At 46.9% G+C, this 19,019-nt stretch overlaps 1 protein-coding gene across 2 annotated transcripts in view; it reads left to right on the top strand.

The window, feature by feature from the left end:
• Positions 1-15,277: 15,277 nt before the first annotated feature.
• KLHDC4 (kelch domain containing 4) overlaps positions 15,278-19,019 on the top strand; it is a 65,528-nt gene continuing 61,786 nt past the window's right edge. For both annotated transcript variants that reach the window (XM_038754797.1, XM_038754796.1), the window contains exon 1: positions 15,278-15,416. Coding sequence is in view for 1 of the 2 variants with exons in the window: in XM_038754796.1 (XP_038610724.1) it covers positions 15,324-15,416 (93 nt within the window). In the remaining variant the exon portion in view is untranslated. The remainder of the gene's footprint in view (positions 15,417-19,019) is intronic.

Here is a 19,019-nt window from a genome sequence, read left to right as displayed (position 1 = left end):
AATTTAAACTATGTAGAAACCCGGCTGGGAGGCTTTATAAAATGCTGCTTTCCGTCATCTTGGAGGACTTCACCTGACAAACATTTTGTAGAGTAAAATCCACCAAAACATTGTAGAACCCAGGACCTGCAGATTCATCACCCAGTCACTGTGTCTTGCCTAGAGAAGCAATTTCTCTGCAGTCTTATAGCACTGTGCCGGCTGTTTTTCCCAACTCTCCAGCATTCTTGTCACAGAGGTTGTCTTAGCCAGAGAGCTCCGGCGGCCCCATGCCTCGAAAGATTCTGGGTCTTTACTGGAGAGGACTATGGCCTCAGCCATCCCCCAGCTGTCCTTGTCTAAAGATTTACAAAAATGGTTAGACCTGCAAAGACTCTGATCAGCCACCAAAACTTCTCCCTTCTGCTTCATATTAAGCATCTCCTTATTTGACTGCTGCCCATTTAAGATTTACAAAAATGCTTAGACCTACAAAGACTCTGATCAGCCACTAAAACTTCTCCCTTCCGCTTCATATTAAGCATCTCCTTATTTGTTGCCCATTTAAGCAGCATACAGGACTATCAGTATTTTCCTTCAGCAAGCCATTCAGTTTTCCCTCTTCCCTGCTTCTTCTCAAGCAGAATCTCTTGAAAAATGACTCTAATGAGAATAATAATAATTGTGGTATTTGTTAAGCCCTTACTGTGTGCCAAGCACTGTACTAAACCTGGGGTAGATTCAAGCTAATCAGGTCCCACACGGGGCTCACAGTCTAAGTAGGAGGGAAAACAGGTATTGGATCCCCATTTTGCCGACGAGATAACTGAGGTACAGAGAAGTTAAGTGACTTGCCCAAGGTCACACAGCAGGTGTGTGGCGGAGCTGGGATTAGAACCCAGGTCCTCTGACTCCCAAACCTGTGCTCTTTCTACTAGGCCGTGTTGCTTCTCTAATAGACTAGAAAGGAAAGGTGGAGGATAGTCAATTTATTTTATGCTCACTGCCTGGTTTCCTTTCGTCCCCTCTGGATTTTTTTTTAGGCCCAGAGCTCATAGCTTTGTGTTCACGTTTTCAGCTGGACTACCTGATTGCCAAGTTGGAAAAAAAATGTTCCCTTTGTAGTAACGGTACTTAATAATAATAATGTTGGTATTTGTTAAGCGCTTACTATATGCAAAGCACTGTTCTAAGCGCTGGGGTAGATACAAGGTAATCGGGTTGTCCCACGTGGGGCTCACAGTTTTCATCCCCATTTTCCAGTTGAGGGAACTGAGGCCCAGAGAAGTTAAGTGACTTGCCCAAAGTCACACAGCTGACAAGTGGAAGAGCCGGGATTTGAACCCATGACCTCTTGACTCCAAAGCCCAGTCTCTTTCCACCGAGCCACACTGCTTGGTAAGAGTTTAGTAGATACGAGATCATCAGGTCTGGGGGTACAGTCCCTGTCCCACATGAAACTCAAAGTCTAAAGAGGAGGGAGAACAGAGACTGAATCCTCATTTTACAGTTGAGGCATCTTGGGCACAGAAAAATTAGGTGACTTGCCCAAGGTCACACAGCAGGTAAGGGACAGAGACGGCCCTCCTTCCCCTCCCCATCCCCCCGCCTTCCCTCCTTCCCCTCCCCGCAGCACCTGGATATATGTATATATGTTTGTACGGATTTATTACTCTATTTATTTATTTTCCTCGCACGTATTTGCAAGGAAATATTCTGACTCCCATGCCCGTGCTCTGTCCCCATGCAGCAGACAAATGGCAGCAAACCTTGTGACTCCCATCATCATCATCATCAATCGTATTTATTGAGCGCTTACTGTGTGCAGAGCACTGTACTAAGCGCTTGGGAAGTACAAATTGGCAACATATAGAGACAGTCCCTACCCAACAGTGGGCTCACAGTCTAAAAGGGGGAGACAGAGAACAAAACCAAACATACTAACAGAATAAAATAGATAGAATAGATATGTACAAGTAAAATAAATAAATAAATAAAAAATAGAGTAATAAATATGCACAAACATATATACATATATATAGGCGCTGTGGGGAAGGGAAGGAGGTAAGATGGGGGGGATGGAGAGGAGGACGAGGGGGAGAGGAAGGAAGGGGCTCAGTCTGGGAAGGCCTCCTGGAGGAGGTGAGCTCTCAGTAGGGCCTTGAAGGGAGGAAGAGAGCTAGCTTGGCGGATGGACAGAGGGAGGGCATTCCAGGCCCGGGGGATGACGTGGGCCGGGGGTCGATGGCGGGACAGGCGAGAACAAGGTACGGTGAGGAGATTAGCGGCGGAGGAGCGGAGGGTGCGGGCTGGGCTGGAGAAGGAGAGAAGGGAGGTGAGGTAGGAGGGGGCGAGGGGATGGACAGCCTCGAAGCCCAGGGTGAGGAGTTTCTGCCCGATGCGAAGATTGTTTGGTAGCCACTGGAGATTTTTGAGGAGGGGAGTAATATGCCCAGGGCGTTTCTGGACAAAGATAATCCGGGCAGCAGCATGAAGTATGGATTGAAGTGGGGAGAGACACGAGGATGGGAGATCAGAGAGAAGGCTGATGCAGTAGTCCAGACGGGATAGGATGAGAGCTTGAATGAGGCCCGTGCCCTGTCCCCATGCAGCAAACCTTGTGACTCCCAGGCCCGTACCCCAACCCCATGCAGCAGACAAATGGCAGCAAACCTTGTGACTCCCAGGCCCGTACCCTAACCCCATGTAGCAAACCTTGTGACTCCCAGGCCGGACCCCAACCCCATGCAGTAGACAAGTGGCAGCAAACCTTGTGACTCCCAGGCCCGTGCCCTGTCCCCATGCAGCAAACCTTGTGACTCCCAGGCCCGTGCCCTAACCCTATGCAGCAGACAAATGGCAGCAAACCTTGTGACTCCCAGGCCCGTACCCTAACCCCATGTAGCAAACCTTGTGACTCCCAGGCCGGACCCCAACCCCATGCAGTAGACAAGTGGCAGCAAACCTTGTGACTCCCAGGCCCGTGCCCTGTCCCCATGCAGCAAACCTTGTGACTCCCAGGCCCGTGCCCTAACCCTATGCAGCAGACAAATGGCAGCAAACCTTGTGACTCCCAGGCCCGTACCCTAACCCCATGTAGCAAACCTTGTGACTCCCAGGCCGGACCCCAACCCCATGCAGTAGACAAGTGGCAGCAAAACTTGTGACTCCCAGGCCCGTACCCCAACCCCATGCAGCAAACCTTGTGACTCCCAGGCCCGTACCCCAACCCCATGCAGCAGACAAATGGCAGCAAACCTTGTGACTCCCAGGCCCCTGCCCTGACCCCATGCAGCAAACCTTGTGACTCTCAGGCCCGTACCCCAACCCCATGCAGCAAACCTTGTGACTCCCAGGCCGAACCCCAACCCCATGCAGCAGACAAATGACAGCAAACCTTGCGACTCCCAGGCCCCTGCCCTGACCCCATGCAGCAAACCTTGTGACTCCCAGGCCCATACCCCAACCCCATGCAGCAAACCTTGTGACTCCCAGGCCCGTACCCCAACCCCATGCAGCAAACCTTGTGACTCCCAGGCCCGCACCCCAACCCCATGCAGCAGACAAATGGCAGCAAACCTTGTGACTCCCAGGCCCCTGCCCTGTCCCCATGCAGCAGACAAATGGCAGCAAACCTTGTGACTTCCAGGCCCCTGCCCCAACCCCATGCAGCAAACCTTGTGACTCCCCGGCCCGTGCCCCGTCCCCATGCAGCAAACAAATGGCAGCAAACCTTGTGACTCCCAGGCCCGCACCCCAACCCCATGCAGCAAACCTTGTGACTCCCAGGCCCGTACCCCAACCCCATGCAGCAGACAAATGGCAGCAAACCTTGTGACTCCCAGGCCCCTGCCCTGTCCCCATGCAGCAAACCTTGTGACTCCCAGGCCCGTGCCCCAACCCCATGCAGCAGACAAATGGCAGCAAACCTTGTGACTCCCAGGCCCCTGCCCTGACCCCATGCAGCAAACCTTGTGACTCCCAGGCCCGGACCCCAACCCCATGCAGCAGACAAATGGCAGCAAACCTTCTGACTCCCAGGCCCCTGCCCTGTCCCCATGCAGCAAACCTTGTGACTCCCAGGCCCGTACCCCAACCCCATGTAGCAAAGCTTGTGACTCCCAGGCCCGTACCCCAACCCCATGCAGCAAACCTTGTGACTCCCAGGCCCATACCCCAACCCCATGCAGCAGACAAATAGCAGCAAACCTTGTGACTCCCAGGCCCCTGCCCTGTCCCCATGCAGCAGACAAATGGCAGCAAACCTTGTGACTCCCAGGCCCCTGCCCTGTCCCCATGCCATACTGCTTATCTATCGCTGGTTATCGATTGATCTCTGCTATGTACTGAGCGCTCACTTTCTTTGTGAAGAGCCCCGCACAAAACGCTGGGGAGGGTCCACTCCAGCAGGGTTGGTCGATGGGACCCCTTCCCACAAGGAGTTTAGAGGAGGAGTTGGGCGTTCAAAACAGATAATTGGATCGGTTACATCACACCCCACAGACAAACGTTTTCAGTCAATGGCTGCCCATGACAAAGGAAGAAATCATCTTTAGGAGGCATGAAGATGGAGCCGTCTCTTCTCGGCTTGCTACCGCTTCAGCAGAACCCTTTCATTTTGGCCTCATGGTGGCTTCTGCTTAGTTACTCGGTTTGATGAAGAAAAATTGGATCTGGCACCTGCAGTATTGGGGAACATCCAGCTCCTCAATTTTACTCGCTTTTGGCCAGCTACATATCCGCCATACGCCCCCCTGGCCTGGAATGCCCCCCCTCTCCACATAATAATGATGGCATTTGTTAAGCGATTACTATGTGCAAAGCACTGTTCTAAGCGCAGGGGGGGATACAATGTGATCAAGTTGTTCCCCGTGGGGCTCACAGTCTTAATCCCCATTTTTACAGATGAGGTAACTGAGGCTCAGAGAAGTTAAGTGACTTGCACAAGGTCATACAGCAGACTTGTGGTGGAGCTGGGATTCGAACCCATGACCTCTGACTCCAAAGCCCAGGCTCTTTCCACTGAGCCACGCTGCTTCTCTACATCCGCCAAGCTAGCTCTCTTCTTCCCTTCAAGGCCCTACTAAGAGCTCACCTCCTCCAGGAGGCCTTCCCACACTGAGCCCCCTCCTTCCTCTCCCCCTCCTCCCCCCTCCATCTCTCCCACCTTACCTCCTTCCCTTCCCCACAGCACCTGTATAAATGTATATATGTTTGTACGTATTTATTACTCTATTTATTTATTTATTTTACTTGTACATATCTATTCTATTTTATTTTGTTAATATGTTTGGTTTTGTTCTCTGTCACCCCCTTCTAGACTGTGAGCCCACTGTTGGGTAGGGACCGTCTCTATGTGTTGCCTACTTGTACTTCCCAAGCGCTTAGTACAGTGCTCTGCACACAGTAAGTGCTCAATAAATACGATTGATTGATTGATTGATATTTATTCTATTTATTTTATTTTGTTAATTTGTTTTGTTGTCTGTCTCCCCCTCCTAGACTGTGAGCCCGCTGTTGGGTAGGGACCGTCTCTATATGTCGCCAACTTGTGTTTCCCAAGCGCTTAGTACAGTGCTCCACAACACAGTAAGCGCTCAGTATATACGATTGAATGAATGAATGAATGAATAACCCAGGCCCTTTGAAATGAGAGCCCTTTGACTCCCAGCCTGTGGTTTTTCACTAGCCGTCATTGTTTCCCTTTCTTCAACAGAGGAACTTAAAGTCTATGGAGCACTGAAGGGGGTACTTCTAAATGGTCCTCTTTGTTCACAAAGAAAGAAGAGACTCCTTTGTGACTCAGGATGGGTAAAGAATCCTCAGCTTCTCTCCCTGCTCTGTTGCTGCTATTCTTAAGGAGATTTAGCGTACTTCCCAAGCGCTTAGTACAGTGTTCTGCACACAGTAAGCGCTCAATAAATACGATTGATGATTGATGATCCCGCCCTCCCCCCCCCCCAACGGGCCTAACCTCCTTTCCATTCAGCAATGCGGAGAGTGACTTGTGAGGGGTGAGAGGCACTGTATAAATTCCAAGTACTAAGAGGATACAGGCAATTTCCCCTTATGCAACACACTGGCTAGGCTGGCTCAGCTTCTAGCATCTTCCCCAGTGCCCTAGACCTTGAAGTTGGTTTCTCCTCCCCTGGATCTTTGCAACGAATGATTTTTGAAATGGCTCAGACCCTAGTGTGGTGTGTTTGAGTGGTAGGTGTTGGTGAGGCATTGCCTGCTTTCAAAAATCAATCAGTGAATGGTATTTATAGAGTGCTTATTAACTGTAGAACAGGGTACTGTTAGGGAGGAAACAATAGAATAGAGTTGGAAAACACATTCCCTGCTCACGACAAGCTTAAAGTCTAATGAGGGAGACAGACACTAAAATAAGCAAGAGTGAAAGAAGAGACTCATGTCTGAGTGGGCTTTCTAATAGAATAGTTGTTGGGCTCTTTCAGATCTCAGGAATATTGTTGACTGACTCCCTGAATGTTGTTAATGGAAATTTTCTGCGGGGCTCATGATGATGACGATGATGATGGTTTTTGTTAAGCACTTACTATGTGCCAGGCACTGTACCAAGCCCCGGGGAAGATACAATCAAATCAAGTTGGACACAGTCCTGGCCCCATGTGGGGCTCACAGTCTCAATCCTCATTTTACAGATGAGGTAACTGAGGCACAGAGAAGTGAAGTGATTTGCCCAGTGTCACACAGCAGCCAAGTGGCAGAGCTGGGAGTAGAACTCATGGCCTCTGCCTCATGGTTGAAGGGCTGAGTGTGAAAGGGGCAGATTCTTCCTGGATGAAACACCTATCCTTTCAGCATCAATGTCAAAACACTCTTTGCTGAAAGATAAGTGAATGGTTAGAAATAATAATAATGATGGCATTTATTAAGCGCTTACTATGTGCAGAGCACGGTTCTAAGCACTGGGGAGGTTACAAGGTGATCAGGTTGTCCCACGGGGGGCTGACAGTCTTCATCCCTATTGTATAGATGAGGTAACTGAGGCACAGAGAAGTTAAGTGACTTGCCCAAAGTCACACAGCTGACAATTGGTGGAGCCAGGATTTGAACCCATGACTTCTGACTCCAAAGCCCATGCTCTTTCCACTGAGCCACGCTAGAAAGCTGTATACATAGTAAGATGTTCTTCACCAATCAACCAATAGAGAAGTAGCATGGCCTGGTGGATAGAGCACAGTCCTGGGAGTCAGAAGGGTCTGGGTTCTAATCCCAGCTCTGTCACTTATCTACTGTGTAACTTCTCTGTGACTCAGTTGCCTCATCTGTAAAATGGGGATTAAGACTGAGACCCCCCATGTGGGACATGGGCTATATCCAACCTGATTGCTTTGTATCTATCCAAGGGCCTTAGAAAAGTGCCTGCACACAGTAAGTACACAACAAATACCATTAAAAAAAAATCAATTAATTGTATTGTATTTATTCATTCATTCAATCGTATTTATTGAGCACTTACTGTGTGCAGAGCACTGTACTAAGCACTTGGGAAGTACAAGTCAGCAACATATAGACAGGGTCCCTACCCAACAACAGGCTTATGAAGCACTTACTGTGTGCAGAGCACTGTACTAAGCGCTTGATAGAGTACAATACAAAAGAGTTGGTAGACACATTACCTACCCACATAGAGCTTAAGGTCTAGAGGGAGAGAAACTCATTAATTCAAAGAAATAAATTATGGATTTATACACTAGTGCTGTGGGGCTGGGAGAGGGGTGAATAAAGGGAGTGAAACCAAGGGCAAGGGTGAGGCAGAAAGGAGTGAGAAAAGGGGAAATAAAAGTTCAGTCAGGGAAGACCTCTTGCAGGAGATAATAGTAATGATGATGGCATTTGTTAAGCGCTTACTATGTTCTAAGCACTGGGGAGGCTACAAGGTGATCAGGTTGTCCCACTGGGGGCTCAGTTTTAATCCCCATTTTCTAGATGAGGTCACTGAGGCCCAGAGAAGTTTGCCCAAACTCACACAGCTGACAGCTGGCAGAGCTGGGATTTGAACCCATGACCTCTGACTCCAAAGCCCGGGCTCTCCCACGCTGCTTCTGTGATGTGCCCACTCAGTCTGTGAACGTTCTGTGAATTTTAAACTTCTGATCTTTATTCCCGTCGGGCAGAGCTTTGAACGTTCAGGGTGAATTTTAAACTTCTGATCTTTATTCCCGTCGGGCAGAGCTTTGAACGTTCAGGGTGAATCTTAAACTTCTGATCTTTATTCCCATCGGGCAGAGCTTTACCGGTGCCAGCATTCAGCCCCACTAACTCTGGCCTTGGCAGTTGAGCAAGCTGACAACCTGCAGGCTTTGTGTTCACATGACCTAACTGGAGTCTTGTGCTGCTGCCGAGAGAATCCTGGCACCTCTCTCACTGCAAGTTAAGCACCGCTTCTGGGACCAGCTGCCCGCCAGGGCCTTGGATAGTAGCTCAGCCCCTTCTTTTTTTTTATAATGGCATTTATTAAGTGCTTACTATGTGCAAAGCACTGTACTAAGCACTGGGGAGGTTACAAGGTGATCAGGTTGTCCCACCGGGGGCTCACAGTCTTAATCCACATTTTACAGATGTGGTAACTGAGGCCCAGAGAAGTGAAGTGACTTGCCTAAAGTCACCCAGCTGACAATTGGTGGAGCCGGGATTTGAACCCATGACCTCTGACTCCAAAGCCCGAGCTCTTTCCACTGTGCCACGCTGCTTCTTGGCAAAGGGCAATGAGAGCCAGTTCCAACCTTTCACTTCAAGGAAGCCTTAATGAGCCCTGGCTATCCCCTCCCCTCCTATGGACAAGTCCCTGAGGTAGTCTGGGGCTGAAAACCGGAGGAACCCTTCTTCTTTTTTTAAATGGTATTTGTTTAGTGCTTTGTCAGTCACTGTGCTAAGCACTGGGGTAGATATGAGATAATCAGGTTGGACCGGGTCCCTGTCCCACATAGGGCTCACAGTCTCAATCCCCATTTTACAGATGAGATAGTGGAGGCACAGAAAAGTTACATGATGTACCAAGCTCTTGGGGAATACGGCCCTCCTCACCCTCCCTACAACCAGAGGCAAAGCACAGAAAGCCTCGATTGTCTGCAGCCTTCTTCTCCCTCAAACTCGCAGCCTGGCTCAGTGGAAAGAGCCCGGGCTTTGGAGTCACAGGTCATGGGTTCAAATCCCGGCTCCGCCAATTGTCAGCGGTGTGACTTTGGGTAAATCACTTCACTTCTCCGTGCCTCAGTTCCCTCATCTGTAAAATGGGGATTAAGACTGTGAGCCCCCCGTGGGACAACCTGATCACCTTGTGACCTCCCTAGTGCTTAGAACAGTGCTTTGCACATAGTAAGCACTTAATAATAATAATAATAATTATTATTATTATTATCAGCAAAGGTGATTTTTCCTTCCCAGACTTTTGTTAGAGAGCAGCAGAGGGCGCCTGGCTGCAGCAAGAAAACTCAAAAAAGTTCACCATGTGCTGCCTTCGATTTGATATCATTAATTCTCCAGATTTCACCAAAATAGGGCCCGATAGTTAATCTTCCTTCTATTTCTGGTCTCTGGTCTCATCTTTAATCTTCTGAACCGCTCTTTCAGTGTAATGAGAATTACACCCTCCAGTAAATCACTGTGACACCCATGATCTGAGCCTGCCCCAGTGAGGCCCGCAGAGAAGGAAGGTTGGCTATAGTTAAACCCGCCGCTGCCACATCCATCTGCAACCACAAAATGAACAACGTCTGTCTGCATTCTTTCCTTTCACCTGCATCATGGGTGCAACGACAGGAAATACATGTCTGAAGGAAACTTGGTTTCCAGGGGAAGTATTATTCAATGCTACAGCTACACTTAACTATTTAGCTGGCATTTGTTCCCTAAGTGCAAGGTTGGTGACAACCAACCCTAGGGTATTGTATACTCCCAAGTGCTCAGTACAGCACTCCCGCGCACAGTAAGCACTCAATAAATACCGTTGTTGATTGATTGACTTTAAAGATATCACACAGTAGTCTGAAGTGCTGATCAAAATTTCCATTAGCACTGTAAAAGAACAATAGATGACATTGTAAGGGCTCAATAAATGCTGTTGTTGGCTGATTGACTTTAAAGATACCACACAGTGCTCTGAAGTGGTGAGCAAAATTTCCTTTAGCACTGTAAAAGATTAATAGAGGACACAGTAAGCTCTCAGTAAATACTGGTGTTGACTGATTGACTTTAAAGATATCACTCAGTATTCTGAAGTGGTGAGCAAAATTTCCTTTAGCGCTGTAAAAGAACAATGGATGATTTTGGGCAAACTGATGCCGGGAGAGAAAAAAAGTATTTCCCTGACCATGGGTCAGGGTGCAGGGAGGGGTAGTCCCCTCTGAGGGAAAATTTGCTTTCCCCTGGAGTTTCTTTGTGTGGTGGCATATGCACAATGGAGGTTCGTTTGATGTGATTTTGGGCAATCTCTAGTCCCACTGAAGAGCCTTCTAAGGGCTTCTTTTGTCTTCCTCTTCTCATCTCCCATCCCTTTCTTTCCTGCTGCCTTTATCTTGGAATATCAAAAGACTAGGGCAGAAACTGCAGAATTCCTTCTGCTTGAAATTGTCCTTTTAGCTATTCCATGAATAGCCGTGAATTGGATTCATGGAATATGAAAAAGTGTATGCATATTGCCTTTCACGGAGGAGCTCAAAGTACCTGGCTTCCTCGATATGATTAATTATCACCAAATTACTGCAGGATGAGGGAAGTGAGTTATTGCTTCAGTTTCAGTGATGAAGATCCGAAGGCCTGAGGAATGAAGTGATGAGGCCCACAACATCTAGAAAATCAGACAATGGTGGATCCAGGCACAGACAATGTCCTCCTGATTGCTGAACTGGTTTCTCAAACTGTTGTTTGGGACTGGGATTTTTCAGAATTTGGAATAATAATCGTAATAATCAGCCTTGTGCTCAGCTACAGGAGAATGGCCTATGTGCAGATGCTCGGGGCCACTGTGATACTTGGACTACCCATGCTCCCTTTAACCCCGCTCTCAGCCCCACAAATGTTCATATCCGTAATCTATTTATTTATTATAATAATAATAATAATAACAATGGCATTTATTAAGCGCTTACTATGTGCAAAGCACTGTTCTAAGCACTGGGGAGATTACAAGGTGATCAGGTTGGCCCACGGGGGGCTCACAGTCTTAATCCCCATTTTACAGATGAGGGAACTGAGGTACAGACAAGTGAAGTGACTTGCCCAAAGTCACACAGCTGACAGTTGGTGGAGCAGGGATTTGAACCCATGACCTCTGACTCCAAAGCCCGGGCTCTTTCCACTGAGCCACGCTGCTAATGTCTGTCTCCCCTTCTAGATTGTAATCTCCTTGTGGGCAGGGAATGGGTCTGTTATATTGTACTTTCACATGGGCTTATTACAGTGCTCGGCGCACAATAAGCACTCAATAAATCTGACTGATTAAACAAAGGAGCAAAACAGAGCAGGTTAGGGCACTCTGGAAAATTGGGAAGAGGTGAAAATGACTGATGGATTCTATCTTCCTTGGACTCGGGCAAACTTGGTCCCTGAAATAATAATAATAATGATGGCGTTAATTAAGCGCTTACTATGTGCAAAGCACTGTTCTAAGCGCTGGGGAGGTTACAAGGTGATCAGGTTGTCCCACGGGGGGGCTCACAGTCTTCATCCCTATTTTACAGATGAGGTAACTGAGGCCCAGAGAAGTGAAGTGACTTGCCCAAAGTCCCACAGCTAAGTGGCGGAGCCGGGATTTGAACCCATGACCTCTGACTCCAAAGCCCGGGCTCTTTCCACTGAGCCACACTGCTTCTCTAATGAAACTCAGTAGGATGTACTGTACTCTGCTCTCTCCCTCCTTATTGTCACGCCCCTGAACTTGCCTTCAAAGTTCCATGTTGATTTCCCCCATATCAAGTGCACAGACGTCCTGTTCTTCATCTAATTTTAACATCAGCCTTTTCCAGATTCCCCTTCTTTCTCATTAATTCATTCATTCAATCGTATTTATTGAGCGCTTACTGTGTGCAGAGCACTGTACTAAGCACTTGGGAAGTACAAGTTGGCAACATCTAGAGACGGTCCCTACCCAACAACGGGCTCACAGTCTGGAAGGGGGAGACAGATAACAAAACAAAACATATTAACAAAATAAAATAAATAGAATTAATATGTACAAATAAAATAAATAAATAAATAGAGTAATATTCTCCTCAAGCAAAGGGAAAAGGATAAGGAAGAAAAGAAAAAAGGAGAGAGAGGATGAAGAAATGGAAGAGGAGGACAAGTTGGAGAATGAGAAGGAGGGGGAGAAGGTTGAGGAGGATGAGCCCACTGTTGGGTAGGGACTGTCTCTATATGTTGCCAACTTGTACTTCTCAAGCGCTTAGTACAGTGCTCTGCACACAGTAAGCGCTCAATAAATACGATTGATTGATTGATTGGAGAGGGAGAAATGAAAATAAGGTAGAAAAACCAAGGGAAAGAGAAGAGACAAAGGAAGAATGGGGAAGTGGCGGTTATTTAAACATACAATTGGGGAAGTGGTGGTTTGCACTGTCTCTCATGAATACCAAGAGGATGCACGTGTTATTATTATCACTTCTATTTATTCATTCAATCGTATTTATTAAGTGTTTACTGTGTGCCAGAGCACGGCACTAAGAGCTTGGGAAAGTACAACAGTAAACACTGACAGTCCCTGCCCATAATGAGCTCACAGTCTCGTGGGGAAGGGGGCCGGGGACAGACATCAGTACAAATAAAAAGGCATCAAAACAAATAAATAAAATTACAGGTATATACATAAGTGCTGTGGGGCACCATTCATTCAGTGCATTCAATCATATTTATTGAGCGCTTATTGTGTGCTGACCACTTGTCAGCTGGTTGACTTTGGGAAAGTTACGTAACTTCTCTGTGCCTCAGTTCCCTCATCTGTAAAATGGGGACTAAGACTGTGAGCCCCCCGTGGGCCAACCTGATAATCTCGTATCTACCCCAGCGCTTGGCACATAGTAAGCGCTTACCACATACCATCATTATGATTGTTATTATCATTATATCATCTATCAGTATACCTGATAGATGATCACTCCCCTCTTCGGCGAAGCCTTACTGAAGACACACAGCACCTGTATATATGTATATATGTTTGTACATATTTATTACTCTATTTATTTATTTTGCTTGTACATATCTATTCTATTTATTTCATTTTGTTAGTATGTTTGGTTTTGTTCTCTGTCTCCCCCTTGTAGACTGTGAGCCCACTGTTGGGTAGGGACTGTCTCTATATGTTGCCAATTTGTACTTCCCAAGCGCTTAGTACAGTGCTCTGCACACAGTAAGCGCTCAATAAATACGATTGATTGATTGATTGATTGATTGATTACCAGACTGCCTGGTATTACATCAGAATGGTATAAACCTGGTGAGTGGCCACCGCATAATAAGTAATGTTGAGGGAGCTCAGATTTACTTTTCAGGAGCCAAGATGAGCAAGTCACTTGACTCGTCTGTGCCTCGGTGACCTCATCTGTAAAATAGGGATTGCAACTGTGAGCCCCACATGGGAAAGGGACTGTGTTCAACCCGATTTGCTTGTATCCACTCCCAATGCTTAGTACAGTGCCTGCAACATAGTAAGCGCTTAGCAAATACCAAGGAAGGACAGGACGTTCTGGAGAAAGTATGTTCACGGAGTCGCTAGGAATCGGAAATGACTCGATACTTAATGATAATATTCATTCATTCGAGAAGCAGTGTGCCTCAGTGGAAAGAGCACGGGCTTTGGAGTCAGAGGTCATGGGTTCAAATCCCGGCTCCGCCAACTGTCAGCTGTGTGACTTTGGGCAGGTCACTTCACTTCTCTGTGCCTCAGTTACCTCATCTGTAAAATGGGGATTAAGACTGTGAGCCCCCCCGTGGGACAACCTGATCACCTTGTAAACTCCCCAGCACTTGGAACAGTGCTTTGCACATAGTAAGCGCTTAATAAATGCCATTATTATTATTATTATTATTATTTGGAGTCAGAAGTCATGGGTTCAAATCCCGGCTCCCCCAATTGTCAGCTGGGTGACTTTGGGCAAGTCACTTCGCTTCTCGGTGCCTCAGTTACCTCATCTGTAAAAATGGGGGTGAGCACTTGTGAGCCCCACTTGGGACAATCTGATCACCTTGTATCCTCCCCAGCGCTTAGAACAGTGCTTTGCACATAGTAAGTGCTTAATAAATGCCATTATTATTATTATTAATAATAAATGCGATTGAATGAATGAATGAATGAATCTGTAAAATGGGGATAACATATTTGCTTTCCCTACTTCTTAGATTGTAAGTCCCAACCAAGTAGGGCAGGAACCCTAACCTATCAGATCACCTTATATCTACCCTAGCCCTTAGCACAGCATTTGGCACCTAGTCAGGATTTAATAAATACTGAAATGAAAATAATAAGATATTGTATTGTATATTGTTATTATTTATTGCTCTATTTATTTTATGTGTACATATTTATTCTATTTATTTTATTTTGTTAATAAATACGATTGAATGAATGAATGGAAAGTACAATCCAGCAACAAATAGAGACAATCCCTCCGCACAATGGGCTCACAGACTAGAAGGGGGGAGACGGACAGCAAAACCAGTAAACAGGCATCAGTAGCATCAAGATAAAGAAATAGAATTATATATAATAATAATTATAATAATGGCATTTGGCGCTTAATAAATGCCATTATTATTATTATTATAATAGCGATGGCATTTGCTAATCTTTTAGACTGTGAGCCCACTGTTGGGTAGGGACTGTCTCTATATGTTGCCAATTTGTACTTCCCAAGCGCTTCGTCCAGTGCTCTGCACATAGTCAGCGCTCAATAAATACGATTGATGATGATGATTTGCTAATCCACCAATCAATCGTATTTATTGAGCGCTTACTGTGCGCAGAGCACTGGGCTAAGCGCTTGGGAAGGACAAGCTGGCAGCATCTAGAGACGGTCCCTACCCAACAGTGTTAATGATGATTAATAAGGGATCATCATTAATGCTCATGACTATTATCATGATTAAAGCAGGAAAAGCAGCGCTTTCCCCTTCCCAAGAAGTCTGCTGTTCCCCCTGGTGGGACTCCGGCTGTCGGGAGCCCTCCCCGCCGACAGGGGGCAGTGACTCGCCCCCGCCGCCCGCCGCCCGCCGCCAGGCGAGACCGGAAGCGCCCGCCGCGAGCCGGGGCGGAAGTGACGTCACCGCCGGCCTGGGGGGAGGCTGAGGAGAGGCCGCCGTCGTCGTCGTCCTCAGGCCTCGGGATGGGGAAGAAGGGCAAGAAGGCGAAGAAAGGGGCCGAGAAGACCGCCGCCAAGATGGAGAAGAAGGTCTCCAAGAGAGCCAAGAGAGAGGAGGTTCGGGATCCCACAAGCAATAAGGATCATTGCACCGCTTGACGATTTGTTAATCGATCAATCAATCGTATTTATTGAGCGCTTACTGTGTGCGGAGCACTGGACTAAGGGCCTGGAAAGCGCTCACTAATGATGATGATGGCATTTATTTTATTTTAATGGCATTTATTAAGCGCTTAATCAATCAGTCGTATTTATTGAGCGCTTACTATGTGCAGAGCACTGGACTAAGCGCTTGGGAAGTCCAAATTGGCAACACATAGAGACAGTCCCTAACCAACAGTGGGCTCACAGTCTAAAGGGGGTGACAGAGAACAGAACCAAACATACCAACAAAATAAAATAAATGGGATAGAAATGTACAAGCAAAATAAATAAATAAATAGAATAAATAAATAAATAAACAAAATAAATAAATAAGTGAATAAATAGAATAAATAAATAAATAAATATTTATTGAGCGCTTACTATGTGCAAGGCACTGTTCTAAGCGCTGGGGAAGTTCCAAGGTGATCAGGTTGTCCCATGGGGAGCTCACGATCTGAATCCCCATTTTACAGAGGAGGGAACCGAGGCCCAGTGAAGTGACTTTTCCAAAGTCACACAGCTGACAGTTGGCAGAGCCGGGATTTGAACCCATGACCTCTGACTCCAAAGCCCGTGTTCTCTCTGCGGAGCTACGCTGCGTGCCAAGCACTGCCCTGAGCGCTGGAGGGGGGGATGCGGGGGGATCAGGTTGTCCCACGTGGGGCTCACAGGCTTCATCCCCATTTTACAGATAAGAACAATAATGGTATTTATTAAGCGCACAAGGTAATCAGGTTGTCCCACGTGGGGCTCACAGTCTTCATTCCCATTTTGCAGATAATAATAATAATGGCATTTATTAAGCGCTTACTGTGTGCCAAGCCCTGCTCTAAGCGCTGGAGGGGGGATACAGGGTGGTCAGGTTGTCCCACGTGGGGCTCACAGTCTTCATCCCCATTTTACAGATGACAATAATAGTAATAACGGTGTTTATTAAGCGCTTACTATGTGCAAAGCACTGCTCTAAGCGCTGCGGGGGGGGATACAAGGTGATCAGGTTGTCCCACGTGGGGCTCACAGTCTTCATCCCCGTTTTACAGATGACAATAATAGTAACAACGGCATTTATTACGCACTTACTATGTGCAAAGCACTGTTCTAAGCGCTATAGGGGGGATACAAGGTGATCAGGTTGTTCCACGTGGGGCTCACAGTCTTCATCCCCATTTTACAGATAACAATGGTAGTAATAATGGCATTTATTAAGCGCTTACTATGTGCAAAGCACCGTGCTAAGCGCTGGAGGGGGGATGCAAGGTAATCAGGTTGTCCCGCAGTCTTCATCCCTATTTTATAGGTAATAATAATAATGACATTTATTAAGTGCTTACTATGTGCAAAGCACTGTTCTAAGCGCTGGAAGGGGGGCTCATAGTCTTCATCCCCGTTTTACAGATAACAGTTATAGTAATAATGGCGTTTATTAAGCGCTTACTATGTGCAAAGCACTGCTCTAAGCGCCGGGGGGGATACAAGGTGATCAGGTTGTCCCACGTGGGGTTCACAGTCTTCACCCCTATTTTACAGATGACAATAATAGTAATAATGGCGTTTATTAAGCGCTTACTATGTGCCAAGCACTGCTCTGAGCGCTGGAGGGGTGATATAGCGTGATCGGGTTGTCCCACGTGCGGCTCACAGGCTTCACCCCCATTTTACAGATAACAGTAATAGTAATAATGGCGTTTATTAAGCGCTTACTGTGTGCAAAGCACTGCTCTAAGTGCTGGAGGGGGGATGCAAGGTGATCGGGTTGTCCCACGTGGGGCTCACAGTCTTCATCCCCATTTTCCAGATAACAGTAATAGTAATAATGGTGTTTATTAAGCGCTTACTATGTGCAAAGCACTGCTCTGAGCGCTGGAGGGGGGATACAGGGTGATCAGGGTGTCCCACGTGGGGCTCACAGTCTTCACCCCCGTTTTACAGGTAATAGTAATAATGGCATTAAGCAATTACTGTGTGCAAAGCACTGTTCTAAGTGCTGGGGAAGTTAATAATGATGGCATTTGTTAAGCACTTACTATGTGCAAAGCACTGCTCCAAGCGCTAGAGGGGGGATACAGGGTGATCAGGTTGTCCCACATGGGGCTCACAGTCTTCACCCCCGTTTTACAGATAACAGTAATAGTCATAATGGCGTTTATTAAGCGCTTACTATGTGCAAAGCACTGCTATAAGCGCTGGAGGGGGGATACAGGGTGATCAGGGTGTCCCACGTGAGGCTCACAGTCTTCACCCCCATTTTACAGATAATAGTAACAATGGCATTTATTAAGCCCTTACTTTGTGCAAAGCACTGTTCTAAGCGCTTGAGGGAGGATACAAGGTGATCAGGTTGTCCCACGTGGGGCTTACAGTTTTCACCCCCATTTTACAGATAATAATAATGATAATAATAATGGGATTTATTAATCGCTTACTATGTGCAAAACACTGCTCTAAGCGCTGGAGGGGGGATACAAGGTAATCAGGTTGTCCCATGTGGGGTTCATTTTGCAGATAACAGTAATAGTAGTAATGGCATTTATTAAGCGCTTACTATGTGCAAAGCACTGCTCTAAGCGCTGGAGGGGGCATACAAGGTGATCAGGTTGTCCCACATGGGGCTCACAGGCTTCATCCCCATTTTACAGATAATAATAGTAATAATGGCGTTTATTAAGCGCTTACTATGTGCAAAGCACTGCTCTAAGCGCTGGAGGGGGGGATACAGGGTGATCAGGTTGTCCCACGTGGGGCTCACAGTCTTCATCCCCGTTTTACAGATAACAATAATAGTAATAATGGCATTTATTAAGTGCTTACTATGTGCAAAGCGCTGTTCTAAGCGCTAGGGGGGATACAAGGTGATCGGGTTATCCCACATGGGGCTTACAGTCTTCACCCCCATTTTGCAGATGATAATAATGATAATAATGGGGTTTATTAAGCACTTACTATGTGCAAAGCACTGCTTAGCGCTGGAGGGGGGATACAAGGTAATCAGGTTGTCCCACATGGGGTTCATTTTACAGATAACAGTAATAATAATAATGGCATTTATTAAGCGCTTACTATGTGTAAAGCACTGTTCTAAGCCCTGGAAGGGCGATACAAGGTAATCAGGTGGTCCCACGTGGGGCTCACAGGCTTCATCCCTATTTTACAGATAATAATAATAGTGGCATTTATTAAGCGCTTACTATGTGTAAAGCACTGTTCTAAGCTCTGAGGGGGGGGATACAAGGTGATCAGGTTGTCCCACGTGGGGCTATCTCCCCGGCACTTAGAATAGTGCTTTGCACATAGTAAGAGCTTAACAAATGCCATCATTATTATTATTATTATTAATCCCCATTTTACAGATGAGGTAACTGAGGCACAGAGAAGTTAAGTGACTTGCCCAAAGTCACACAGCTGACAAGTGGCGGAGCCGGGATTTGAACCCATGACCTCTGACTCCAAAGCCCGGGCTCTTTCCACTGGGCCACGCTGCTTCTCACGCTGCTTTTCCTCTGCTCCACCCCCTGCCCT

Source organism: Tachyglossus aculeatus, chromosome 11 (genome assembly GCF_015852505.1).
Source record: "Tachyglossus aculeatus isolate mTacAcu1 chromosome 11, mTacAcu1.pri, whole genome shotgun sequence".
NCBI lineage: Eukaryota > Metazoa > Chordata > Mammalia > Monotremata > Tachyglossidae > Tachyglossus > Tachyglossus aculeatus.
The sequence above is the reverse complement of the archived record's forward strand: the minus strand, read 5'-3'. Positions and strand labels throughout refer to the sequence as shown.